Source organism: Brassica napus, chromosome C4 (assembly GCF_020379485.1).
Source record: "Brassica napus cultivar Da-Ae chromosome C4, Da-Ae, whole genome shotgun sequence".
Lineage (NCBI taxonomy): Eukaryota > Viridiplantae > Streptophyta > Magnoliopsida > Brassicales > Brassicaceae > Brassica > Brassica napus.
Window position 1 is genome coordinate 56,558,601 of NC_063447.1, and position 13,399 is coordinate 56,571,999.

General features: G+C 43.1%; 2 protein-coding genes across 2 annotated transcripts; both read right to left on the reverse strand.

Moving 5' to 3' along the window:
* Positions 1 to 5,480: 5,480 nt before the first annotated feature.
* Positions 5,481 to 7,772, reverse strand: BNAC04G43690D. The gene has a single exon (XM_013815867.3). It carries the CDS (start codon positions 7,384 to 7,386, stop codon positions 5,554 to 5,556), a length of 1,833 nt encoding a protein of 610 aa, XP_013671321.1. The 5' UTR covers positions 7,387 to 7,772; the 3' UTR covers positions 5,481 to 5,553.
* A 140-nt stretch (positions 7,773 to 7,912) lies between these two features.
* LOC106375860 (pre-mRNA-processing factor 19 homolog 2) lies at positions 7,913 to 12,573 on the reverse strand. Its single transcript, XM_013815868.3, has 18 exons — positions 12,353 to 12,573; positions 12,176 to 12,261; positions 11,935 to 12,006; positions 11,783 to 11,845; positions 11,417 to 11,503; positions 11,141 to 11,282; positions 10,931 to 11,052; positions 10,492 to 10,608; positions 10,097 to 10,192; positions 9,955 to 10,014; positions 9,548 to 9,622; positions 9,342 to 9,446; positions 9,059 to 9,175; positions 8,882 to 8,959; positions 8,705 to 8,789; positions 8,560 to 8,611; positions 8,404 to 8,474; positions 7,913 to 8,336 (listed from the first exon to the last, which is right to left on the reverse strand). Exons 1-18 carry the CDS (start codon positions 12,363 to 12,365, stop codon positions 8,200 to 8,202), a joined length of 1,578 nt encoding a protein of 525 aa, XP_013671322.1. The 5' UTR covers positions 12,366 to 12,573; the 3' UTR covers positions 7,913 to 8,199.
* Between the last annotated feature and the right edge of the window lie 826 nt (positions 12,574 to 13,399).

Below are 13,399 nucleotides of genomic sequence, written 5' to 3' on the forward strand. Positions count from 1 at the left end.
GTAGCTGACAGCCCGCTGGATGATTTCGATTTGATTCATCGCGACGCTCTTCGGGATTTAGACAATATGACCCTATCTCAACGCCTTTGGGTCGCTGATGCTCATAAGATGATCCGTGACGAACGCACGGATCGCGTTGAAGTCGGGAGCAGTGACGTGGGTGATAGCGGCTCTGAAGCGTCTAGCCAAGCCTCAAGGTCATTGAGACGAGCTAGTCGGGAGATTCCTTTCGACCAGATAGACTGCCGACCCACGATCTATCATCCTGGTGGGATCTTCGAAGAACTCGGGCCACTCCCGTCCGAATTGCTTCGTGACCCGCGGGCTCAGTCGTGGGGGAATGTCTTCGATTCTTGCTCCTCCCACAAGACGGTGAAGGATTTATTGAGGCGAAGTGGAGGTGCCGGCGTTACATACATCATTCCTTCCAGGGGACAGCGTCCTTGGTCGCCTCCGATTGGCTATCAGTGTGTCTATGAGTCTTATTTTGGAGACCATACGAAGCTCTGGTTTCCAATTCCCCGACTGATCACGTCGTACGCATTTCGCCGGGACATCGCCATATGTCAGTTGCTTAACGGGTCGCTGCGCATCGCGGTTATGCTAATGGTGATGGCAGCAGAGATAAACGTTTCGATGAGTGTGAGAGTATTCGAAGAGTTGACTTTTACGAAGGCGGAGCCGCATGGGATATTCTCAGTGAAGATGCGCTCGAGCTACAACGTCTTGTCAGGGCACCCGAACAAGACGAAAGACTGGCAGCGCTCATATTTTTACATCAAATCTGACGAGCATGCCTTCGCAGAGCCACCTGGGGACGACTACCGCGTTCTGTGGAACAAAACGCTTGGTAGATAGTGTTTGTCGTCACCATGCTTTATTCGAGTATCCTAACGGCGTGTTTCTTGTTGTTGCAGTTCGTCATCCGAATACGATCGCATACCCGGAGAAATTCTTCGAGAGTGCTCAGGCGATCGCGGCTCACAGTCATCTTCGTTGGCCTGACCTTAGTCGAGAGTGGATAAGACGTCAAGAAGCTCGGATTGCTAGAGGTGAGTTCATCGGTCTTTCTCCGAGAAGTTCTATCAACACTTAGTCTCTCTTCTCCCTTTTTTTTTACAGCTGATTGGGAATCGAGGCTTCCTGTTGTGATCGGACCCCGTAAGTCGCGTCTGTCTCTTTTTACTCGGATTCAGCAGAAAATTCTGGACGAAGCTAGGAAGATGGACGGAGTGCCGGATTTGAGTGCACTGTTGAAGGGGAAGCTGCAATTGCTTTCGAAGAAGTCGACTACTGCCGATGTGCAAGGGGCGATCAGTTCTGACGCAGGCCGAGCTTCCGAGGAAGGAGCTCCTGGTTTAGTCGACAAAGACGTTGGGGCGGAGCCTCCTGCCTCAAGTCCTAAAAAGAAGAAGAAGAGTAAGAAAGCCAGGAGGAAAGCAACCGAAGAGCTTCCTCTTGAAGAGATCGCTTCTCTCGACGAAACCTCCAAGGGTTTGGAAGCGAGGAAGGGAGAGAGAGGAAGGAAGAGACCTTACGAAGGGGCTACTTCCTCCATTGATCGCGGCGAGGTGCCGGCTGTAGGACGAGAAGGCGCTACAAGGGGTTCTGTCGAGTCTGACCGTTCCGAAGCTGCGCCTGAAGATCGTCCCAGAAAGAAGAAGAAGAAGAAGTCCGTTGGGGCAGAGCCGCGTCCTTCTGATGCGGAGATGGGCCTCGTCGAAGTTGTCGCGGGAGAAGACGTTTCTCTTGAAACCCCTCCCGAGGAGAAAGAGGTCTCAGCGCGGGGCAGTGATCCTGTTACGGGTGAGAGATCTATTCCCGATCCGTCTGAGAGGAAAGGGTCTCGTTCAGAGGGTTCTACTGCGAGGAGGAAGAAGATCGAGTTCCCCGATCGGGTCGAGTTTTCCTACAACGAGACGACCCCCCTAATCCTTAATCCTCTTAGGTGCGCGGAGCTGACGCGCCAAATTCGTGGTGGGACGAAGGAGATGCCACAGTTGGACGACCTTTACTTCAGGAATGAATACATAGACGCTGCTTCTTCGAGAGCTCGGGTAACTGCGCTACCCTTCATACTTTATCTCATTATTCGATTCGTCGGGTTTACTCGTCTCACGTGGTCTGTGTTTGTCGTTTTTGCAGAGTGACGGGAGTATGAACTTTCTCGTTGAGAAATACGACAGTGCTTTGAAACAGACGATGATCCAGTTGGGATCTTCAGAGAAGCTTGCCCAGACGCGGTTGAAGGTCATCGAGAGAGTAAGGGCGGAGCATAAGAAGGCCAACGAGAAGGCCGCAGAGGAGAAAGAGATTCTTCGAGTAAAGTTCGAAGAACTGGAGGGCAAGCTTAAGTCTTCCAGCGCGGCGAGGAAAGAGCTCGTTCGAGAGAAAAGTCACTTGGAGCAAACGGCTGCGAATCTGGAGAAGGAGAAGACCGAGCTAGTCGAAGAGAGAGATGCCGCGGTGGACAAACTAATCAGAGAGAGGCAACGCTTGAGGGACTCCCGGGGTTTGGAGGTTACTCGTGAGAGGGAAAGAGTCGAGGCTGCCATGGCTGAGAAGGCAAGTCGCCGTTTTGATCGCGTACGCAACCATTTTACTCGTCTGGAGGCTTTTGAGAAGGCGAAGAACCTGTATGGTCAAGCTTCGGGAACGAAGAAGTGCCTCGAGGTTATAAAGGCGAGTGGGACGGAGATCCCCCAAGAAATGATCGATGTCTTCGCTGAGCAGGAGAAACTTTACGAGGCGGAGGTTATGAAACTCCGAGTAGAGCCGCTGTCCCACTCAGCAATCTCAACGGATTAGAGGTTTTGTCTCTTTCCTTTAACGGCTTCCAAGGTCAAGTTCCTTCCTCTTTTAGTAACCTAACCAAGTTAACCCAGTTTGATCTCTCACACAACGACCTCACTGGTGGTTTCCAACTAGTCCAGAACCTCACCAAGCTTTCCACGTTAGACCTTTCCTACAACCACTTATCTGGAACCATCCCTTCTTCTTTGCTGCTCACTCTACCTCTCTTGTCACATCTTGATCTCCGCGGAAACTATCTCACTGGCTTCATTGAAGTTCCCTCCTCGCCGTCGTCGAGGCTTGAGCACTTGTTCCTTGGACATAACCATTTCGACGGACAAATACTAGAGCCTATCTCAAAGTTAACAACCCTCAAAGAACTTGTTCTTTCTTTCATAAACTTTAGCTACCCTATTGACTTGAAAGACTTCTCTTCTCTCAAATCTTTGCTGAACCTTGAGCTTTCCGGTAATATCTTATCGGCCAGAACAAGTCTGATATCAGGTTCTGATGTTCCACCAAATCTTTACCGGTTGGTGATGAAGAGCTGCAGCATCAACGAGTTCCCTAAGTCTCTCAAGACCTTACAGAACCTAGAGTGTTTAGACCTTTCCGACAATCAGATCAGAGGGAAAGTTCCAGAGTGGTTATGGAGTCTTCCCCGGTTGAGCATAGTGATTCTAAACAACAACTCCTTCGACGGTTTTGATGGTTCTCTTCACAACTCATCGGTTACAATGCTAGATCTTAGTTTGAACAACTTCACAGGACCACTTCCACCTCCACCACTCTCTATAAAACTCTTCTTGGCATCAAGAAATAGTTTCACAGGAGACATACCTCTTTCAACTTGCAGCAGAAGCTATCTAGATGCTCTTGACCTATCCTACAACAACTTCAGCGGCTCAATTCCTCAATGCCTTGGTAAGTTCAAAATACTCAATCTCCGGAAAAACAACTTGCATGGAATCATTCCCAACGCATTCTCAAGCAACTCTCTGCTACAAACGCTTGATGTTGGATACAATAAAATAAGCGGACAGCTTCCTAGGTCTCTTGTGAATTGTTCTTCTCTAAGGTTTCTGAGTGTGGATCACAACAATATAAAGGACTTATTCCCTTTCTGGCTTAAGGTTTTGCTGGATTTGCAAGTCCTCACCCTCAGTTCAAACACATTCCACGGTCCTATATCTCCTCCTCAAGGACCTTTAGGGTTTCCCGAGCTGCGGATACTTGATCTATCAGACAACAAGTTTACAGGAAGTTTGTCACCAGATTACTTTGTGAACTGGAGTGCATCATCTTCAAACAAGATATATGGAGATGGAAAGATGTATATGGGAGACTATACAAATGATCTCTATAGCTATTTTTATGGTTTGGACTTGCAATACAAAGGTCTGAATATGGAGAATGAGATGGTAAATACTTTCTATGCAGCCATTGATCTCTCAGCAAACAACCTTGGTGGACAGATTCCTGAATCTATTGTTCTATTGACGGCACTCATTGCGCTAAACCTATCCAACAACTCTTTCACCGGCCACATACCTATGTCTTTTGCCAATGTTACAGAACTAGAGTCACTAGATCTGTCTCAAAACGAACTCTCGGGGGAAATTCCTCAAGAACTTGGGACTCTCTCGTTTTTGGCCTACATAAATGTCTCTTACAACCAAACTCAAGGGTGAGATACCAAAAGGGACACAGATTAGTGGGCAGCCTGAATCTTCCTTTGAGGGGAATGCAGGGCTTTGTGGTATTCCTCTCCAGGAAAGTTGCTTTGGGACTAGTGAGCCACCAACACAATGGGAAAAGCAAGTAGATGATGAAGAGGAAGGAGAGGTGTTGAACTGGAGAGGAGTAGCAATAGGGTATTGGCCTGGACTGTTGTTTGGATTGGCAATAGGATATGTTATTCCTCCGGAGTGGCTAGTGCTGATAATCGGTTTGAATAAGGGCATTAACCGTTAAGGGTTGTTTTGTTCTTGCGTCTGATATTTGGATTTTCTTGCCAAGTAGTTTCATGTGTTCGTAATCTAGCATCATATGTATTATCCAAGACACTCTATGCAACAACTAATCAACTAATCAACTAATCAAGACATTATATGAGAAAAGATAATACTTCTATATATTGTTTATGCATATCTCAACTAATCAAACTTCTAAAATCGATCCAATGTATTATGTACCGTAAATTGTGTGTTGTCTCTTGAGAATATGCATGCAGCCACTCGAGAGTCAATATCATTTGAAATCATAAGGAAAAGACAAAAGGAGATTCATGATAATACTATTTGACTATTTGTAATCAAATGTTCAGTATAAAATGACGGAGATGATTTCAGGCTCGTACACTGATAAAGTACAAACGTTTGAATAGTAACAGAGCATCCACAACCCAGGATTCATACGAATCCTTAACTGCAGCATTAGAATAAAAAATTAATAAAAGAGTGTGATACTGGGAAGGAGCAGTCCGTAGAGAAGGATTTAACGGATCGAATCCGTAGGGACGTGGCAGCTTCGTATTGGACCGGTCTAAAAGAATCCTTAACTATTACAAAAAAAAAATATATATACTATTCCTAATGATTCCAATGGTGCCACCATTGGAGATGCTCTAACACTTGGTGAATATTCAGGATTCTTTTAATATCTGGTATCTGTATTACAGGGTTTGACCAGATTATTCACAAACCCCAGAAAACATAAAAGAATATTTTAATCAGTTTAAAAAGAAAATGTAAAAAATAATCACACATAACTCAAATTATCAGCAGAGGCCAAGCGCGGCAAACGCTTTGACCCACCTTTCTTTTTCGACCCGTCGTGATCCGACCCGCCTCCACACACGAAAGTACATTCCGCGCCACAAATATTACTAAAACACGAGAAAAGACCGTTTCCTCCTTCCGTGTGACGGCGCTGATGCTTCTTATTCTTCTTCTTCACCGTCGGAGTTTTCCGTCTCGAGCTCTTCCCTCCGCCTGCACTCGCCGACGCCGGAACAATCGCGCTATCTACATCGCTGCTCTGGTGACTCGATCCGAGATCGTAAAGCGGCGGAAGCTCCGTCCGCCACCGCTCGAGTTTCGATCGGAGACCTTCGATGTTGCTATCGTCGTCGAGGCTCCATTCGCTGAGTATCGAACTCTCAATGTCATTGGCTTGCGATCTCTCCTTCGCCATCTTATTCGCTACTTCCGAAGGCGACGGACCTAACTCAGATTCGGTTAAAATCAATCGCCCCGCCAAATTAGATCTCATCGGCGTACCGAACCGTAGAGGCGATTTCATCGGCGTTCCCTTGTAGCTAGATCGAATCGGAGTCGATCCGATTATGTTAGATCGTAATGGAGTTGATCCAACGATGTTGTTAGATCGCATAGGACTAGATGCAACCATGTTAGATCTCATCGGAGTCAATCTAACGCCGTTAGATCGCATAGGACTAGATGAAACGATGTTAGATCTGATCGGAGTAGACGCGACGATGTTCGATCTCAACGGCGTCCCGCGCCTCGATAAGTACGGTGAAGCGCGGTTGCTGCGATCGTAATCCCTCGGCGGCCTTGGCTTCTCGATCACCGGCGTTGATCTTCTCGGCGTCTTGCGTGAATGATCGTACGAACGGTACGGCGACTCGTCGTCGTATCTTTCACTTCTTATCGGCATCACATTTGGCGATTGATCCACAAACTCGTCCTCATACGAATCATCATATCTATTGCCTGGGATATGAGGTGTTTTGTAAGGCGCTTCGTAATCGTCGACGGAATCATCGGTAGTTGTATGGTGTCCGGACGTTGTAGGTACAGTTTCGTCATCGCTGCTCGGTAATGCGCTCACAGGCTTCCTATTAGCCACACGGCTACGCTCTGCTCTGCTCAGGAGATCGGAGACTACCGTGGAGCTGGTATCACTCCTCGTACGACGGAGCACCGGTGGTGGTGGTGGTGGTGGCCTGGAGACTACGGATTGGTACTGTTTTGAAGACGGAGATTGCGGGTTGTTGGAGCTTCCTTTGACGCTGTTAAGATGCAGATTCTGCAAATGCGGATCGTCTTCACCGAGCAAGTCTCTGTAACCAACAGCAGACGAGTCCATGTTGGTGTAAAGCGGCAAACTTCTCATAGATCCGTCAAGGATCCCGACACCGATGTTGAGGATCCCCTGAGGACGGCCAGATGGTCGTCGAACTTGAAGGGCTATGAACCGCATTCCGGGAGGGGGAGTATGGCGGTATTCGTCGTTGGTTCGGTATCCAGGCCGGCGGTTTGGTGGGATTAGGTTGCTGATGAGGACACGGACTGTGCCGACGTGGACATCACGGAACCAATGCAAAGCGTAGATTTCGACCACGACGGCTGAAGTATCAGCGTAGAGGAAATCCTCGCTGACTCGGAAGACGAACTTGTCGTTCCAAGTTGGGTTGGCTTCACCGGTGTAGTCAACGCGGGTGGTGAGTTTACGCTCGGAGTGAACCCAAGCCACCGCGTAAGTCTTCATTTTTCGGGAGACAGGGGCTAGATCCTGAGCGGAGATTAGGTTCAGCTCTAGTAATTGGAAAGATGCAAACATCGACATTGTTTGTGGACAACGATCAATGTTTTGTTGTTTAAAATCAGTCACGTTCGACGAAATGTGGTTGAAGTTTTGGGAGAAATGAAAGGGTTATGGAATTGGAATATCGAGGTTCTTTGATCAACCCCATAAGAAGTGGACGATTCTCCATTGGATAAATCATTAGACTGTTATCGTTTGGTGGCTAATCTCCGAATGCTATGGATAAGTTATTGGCCATTGCTTCTTAATCTTCTTTTTCTAGATGTTTTTATTAACCTTTGAAGCAGAGAGAGGAGAGAAGGAGAGATAAATCATGTTTGATATGTAGAAGTTTGCTATATTAGGAGGAGAGATGGGTTATACTCTTTGTAAGATGGATGCCAAGAGGAGTTTTTAATAGTATATTTCTTCGTACGCAGGCGATCTAGAAGAAAAAGGCCTTTGCGGCTATTAGGTCAGAGAAAGATTTGACTTGTGTTTGGGGATATTTAAGGCTAGTTTGTGCTACTTCACGGCCTAGAAACAAAAGATAATCTAAACATACAAAAAGATAAACGTCTTAATTTCATTCAGATTCAATCCTTGGCAACAAAAAGAACAGTTTGGTACAGGTTTTGAAGGTACAAAGAGAGAGAGATTAGAAGAACCTATAAGAACAATAGAGTAAGAAAACTCAAGTGTGATTGATCGTTTGAGTTCAGAGAAGCACCGAAGAAGATCACTACGCCAACTAACAAATCTTCCTTATAGCTGTGAGAACTGTAAGATACAACAGGAGCGAGAAGAAACCGGAGATGAACATTTGAAAATTTGCGGAGTTTGCTAACGAATTCTTCACGAGTCTTGTGCAGAGTCATCCTCAGCGTTGGCTTTTTCGTCACCAGGAAGACCAAATATCCGTAGGTTACGGTCCATGGAACCAACGGCAACGTATTGTGCATCTGGACCAAACTTCACACATGTAGCTTTACCTGCAAGTTCAAAGGTTTTGCATTAGGAACATAATACCACTGAAAGAATTAAGGAAAGGGATCTTACCAGTGCCGGAGAGGTCTGGGAGTGTCTTGATAAGGTTCCATTCAGCTTTCACACTCGCCGTCTGGTATAGTCTGCAGCCGTAACAAACATATTGTTAAAAGAGTATAAACCCAAAAGCTTGACCTCTTTGACATTAAATTTCAAATCTGCACTCACCTGATATCTGATGCAGCAACACCAAGATAAGATCCGCTAGGGTCAAACTCCACTGCACAAAAAAAAAGTATTTTCATTATCTTCTACGTGGAGATTTCTCTATCAACAAAACAAACGACTAGAATGGGATACAGTAGTTCCATACCAGAGTTTGCATCTGCAGATAAGAATGACTTGAAGTTCCTTAACTTGCGCAGGTCCCACAACCTAACACCATCCTCGGCAGCAGTCTGCACATTTGCAGAACCATAATAAAACATCATTCATGTACACAGAATCGTAGTTGCACTTGCACGTCTCAGAGTTTGTTCAAAGTACTAACCGCGAGGAAATAACCATTCTCAGAGAAAGATATAGAGGTAACTTCACCGGTGTGTCCATCAAACTTCGCTACGTTTGCCTATTACCCAACACAAAAGTTCAAATAAAATGAAGTCTTGTGGACATAGTTATTGATTTTTTAAGAGGAAATAGAATCCGGAAGGCCAGAGTTTTTTACCTGACTTTTAACATCCCAAATCTTAACAATAGATTGAGAAGTACCGGTTCCGAGAATGAGACCATCGGGATGAAAAGCAGCAGCCGTGTAATCCACCTTTTCAGATTCATCGGATACCTGAACAACACAAGAAATATGAAAATGGCCCTTTATGAAAGGAGCTTATATGACAATGCTTATGAAGAATTTGTGTTGTTAGAATAGTTGCTGTAATATAGCATATACGCAAAGCTAGAAAGGAAGACATGTATTAGTTGGTTCTTTGATGAAAGAGATGAGGGACCTTTGCAAGGCATAAGCCAGAGGAAAGATCGTAGAAGCACCATGTACTGTCAAGAGATGCCGACACAAAGTATTTATTTGTGGCATGCACAGTTACAGCTCGCACCTGAAAAAAAAAAAACATCACCGCTAGTATGTCAAACAAAAAGTATATGAATAACATGAATAAAATGTAGCAGACTAAGAGTTCTTCAATTTCATGCTTACCTCTGCAGAGTGATCATTCAATGTATGCCCACAAGCATAATTCCTATCCCCAGAATCCCGCCAGATACGGACCGTCTGCAGGTAATTCACTAATTTAGTAATATAAAGATGCATTAACAAAGGTGAGGTTTATATCGCAAAGACTTTTGTGTGAGGTGATCATAACTCTACGCAGCGAACCATAGTTTTTCAAAGATGGCATCATGACATCTACAGATTTAGATTTGAAGGCTGCTTATTATCTTCTCACACTTAAAGTAAGCAAATGCATCTGCCAACTACTACTTTTCAGAACAATGGCAAACAAAACGCAGGATAACAAAACTCCTACAGATACAATGACCAAGCACCATTCATAAAAAAATTGAAACTATGGATTTCAAATCTGTAAATGCATCTTGAGTTACCTTGTCAGCCGAAGCAGTCAAGACAAGATCACTGTCACCTACAAATTTTACGCTTGTAACCTACAAAAGGGTTAACACATACTAAGGACAAAGCCACAGAGAAAGGTAAAACAGAATCCAAAGCAAAAGAAAAATTAAATACCTTTTTCGAGTGACCAGTCAGTGTTGACAAGATCTGCCCTGAAGGGCGATCAAAGATAACAGCAGTTGCATCCACTCCTCCGGTAGCAATGACATCCTATTACCAATTAAAAAAGGATAATGAGAGGTAAACTTTGGCACACCAAAACTAGAGTAATGGATATCAAAAGAAATGCGAAGGATCACAGGTCATAATACAAACTATCGCACACGCCTATTGACATATAAGAGAACAGTTAAAAAGGTCTGCCAAAAAAAACTGAACACTGAACAATAAAATGAACACTGCCCAATCAAGGACTTGAAGGATGTATGCAAATATTTCATGAACACAAGTCTGCCTGTCATGCTATGCAATGACTTCCAAAAACAGACAAGAATAAAGTTATGAGAAACCTTAGAATGTAGGATGTCCATGGAACAAATGCCCGGTTTGTTGGTCTTGTGAAGTGGGTGGCTTGATAGCTGAGTGAACCTCTCCAAAGAATCTATTGAAGCCAATGTTTCGGGAATCTGTAGAAAAAAATGCTTAGATTAACAAGACAGCAGGAACCAACACAAGACACAAAACTCCAAAGTACATTTGTGAATCGAGTGGAACAGGAGAAGAAAACATGCGAAGAGAGGCAGGAAGTAGCAACATTTTCCTTTTTAAGTTTCAAACACATACTAGGATCTAAATAGATATATTGAGGAACATAAATCATAAGCCTTCAGTATTACAATTGACTGTTACAAACAAGAAAACAATACATATAAAACTGCTAGTCGTAAGGTTTTGCCATCCGACTTTCAAATGCATGATCAAAGTTTGATGGGAAATAATATGCAGTACCTGACGCTTTTTGCGCTTCTGGGAAAGAGCAGCATTGCAATCTGTCAACTCCGTGATAATTTCAGCTGAAATGCCAGGACACAACTTCTTCGCGTCAGGACCCATTTCTTCATCACCGGCAGCTATTATACAACAAAAGAGTATTGTAACATGTTACAAGATAGAAAACTAATTAGCTAACATATCTTGAGCAAAGGTGTACAATCATACCCCGTTTACCATTGCTAAGAGCAGCATTAGCTGTCACAGCTTCCGGGGCTGCAGGTATATGTCTTTCAACCTCTGCAAGCAATTGCCGCGCTTCATCTCTTTCTTTTTTAAGCCTAGCAATCACGCGACAGGCAGAATCATGCTGCAAAACCGAAGGAAAAAATTATTACAAAAATTGTTCAAACACGCTTAATAAACGATGAGACGTTAAAGATAATAAAACAAAGGTACATAATAAAAAACAAAATCATGCCACAAACGCACAACTGAAATTACCTGATACAAGGCATGACTTAGCTCTTGCCTCGCAGTATGCAGTTGTTGCTCCAGTGCAAAATTTGATAGCATCAAACCGTCCCATTCCTAGAAGTGCAGCAAAACAGATTAACTTCTCACGCATTTACCTTGTCTAATTCAACCTAACTAATGAACAAATTTCTCTTGATTAAGAGTCAGAAAACGAGCAGATTATCAGTGTAATAACAGTTCCGTTAAACGAAACTTGACCAACCCTACACTATTCCAATCCAAGGCTACCAACCAAACTCTACATGACCATAAACAGGAACAGGGGGGAACTTTATCGTGAAACTCCCATAAAGAAAAGGCAGAAACAAAGTTCTAAAACATTTAAAAACTTACATTTTGGAACGTTCCAAGCAATCCAGGGATGCTAGCTGTATGCACTGGCTTCGGTTTTATAACCTGCAGAATGGGTCAAAGGAACAGAAACATCTTAAACTAAGTTCTTCAACAGTTCTCCACATCAAATACTCAAAAATAAATAACACTACCTTCCCGGTTTTGATGGGAACAACGTCATCAATGGTAAGAGGTTCTCCAGTAACCGGGCACTTCCCATAATCCTACAGGTCAAAAAGAACTTCCATGAAACCATCATCAAGTGGATTAATAATCTTAAAAAACTCCAACTTGGGATAACAGTGCTGACAAAAGCCAAGATCTTCAAGCAAAGTAACTAACAGAACGTAAACAGGATCTGAATCTCAAAAGAAAAAAAGCTTCAAGCTTTACCGATATATGCCTCTCGATTAATCGCCTCTCGAAGAGCAAACCTGACTTCGTTGAAACCACTGGCTCCTCTGGAACTTCTCCGGAAACTGTATGGAACAAAGACGGCAGTGACGTCACTAATCAATTAAAAAAAAACCCTAAATCGGCATATTGGGGGAGAAAAAGAAAGAGATTTACTTGCACAGTTCATCGTGGAGAGAACGAGTAATACGAAGCAGCGCGAGCTGTTGGAATGAAGTGGAAGTCCCTCGGAGCGGCGGAGCTAGGGTTAATATCGTCTCCGGTCCGGCGCTACGAAGCAGAATCGCGCAAGCCGGGAGATTGGTAAAGGGAGCGAAGATGAGTAACACTCTCAGTGGAAACTAGGGGTTCAGTTTTGCTATGGGCCTTTTTAACGATCATTATATTACGTTTGGGCTTTATCTCATCTTCCTGGGCTTTTGAAGTTTTTAATGAATCTGATACGGCCTTATCTCGATGGAATACTTAAAACGGCGCGTTTGCACATGTTTTTTTTCTTCGGAATCAATATCTTTTTATGTTTGTTGATTATTAGTCTAACTCAGTGAACAAAAAAATTATTAATATGCTTGTTGATTGTCAGTCTAATCAGAAATTTGAGGTAGTTTTTATTAACATGATAAATTTTTTGTTATTCAAACATGATTTAAAAAAAAAAAAAATCAGTGTTACTGAGATTGTTATTTTATAAAGTATTTTGAAATTTACTATTTTTAAGAATATTTTAAATTGTGATTTATGATTTCTTTTTTGTGGACTCTATTAGTTTAAAAAGAGAGAAACAAACAACTCATAGGTTTGAATGAAATTTTAGAGTGATTTAACAAAATCATATTAGTTTTTTTTTTTAATTTGCTTAAGATTATCTAAAATTCTTTAGATTAGGCGAGAAACCTTGATTGGTTTTAACAACCGAAAATTATTGTCAAATGAAAAAGTGATGAATATAATAAAAGTTTTTTATTAAGAGACTTGCATCTCTTAGAAGAGAAGCAATTGTCACTCTCTATCTCTTCCTTTTAGTTGTTTTGTATTTTTCTTATTATTTTAATTTTAGAAATCAGTGGAAATATTATCTGGTGCTCATATTCTTATAAATTAAATAACTTCAAACCATTTTACATTGAATAAAAGGCAATTCTCTCAAATAATTTTTTTAAAGTTTTTGTCACAAAAATAGACATCAAAAACTAAAATGACCAA

Bases quoted from the DNA above. Each gene is read 5' to 3' on its own strand.
- LOC106375860 (XM_013815868.3), bottom strand. The intron at 11,283-11,416 runs GTAATTTCAGTT...TCGGTTTTGCAG, and splicing joins TAAGTCATGCCTTGTATCAG to CATGATTCTGCCTGTCGCGT. The intron at 9,623-9,954 runs GTAACTCAAGAT...AATTACCTGCAG, and splicing joins TGACTGCTTCGGCTGACAAG to ACGGTCCGTATCTGGCGGGA.
- BNAC04G43690D (XM_013815867.3), bottom strand. From the start codon at position 7,386: ATGTCGATGTTTGCATCTTTCCAATTACTAGAGCTGAACCTAATCTCC.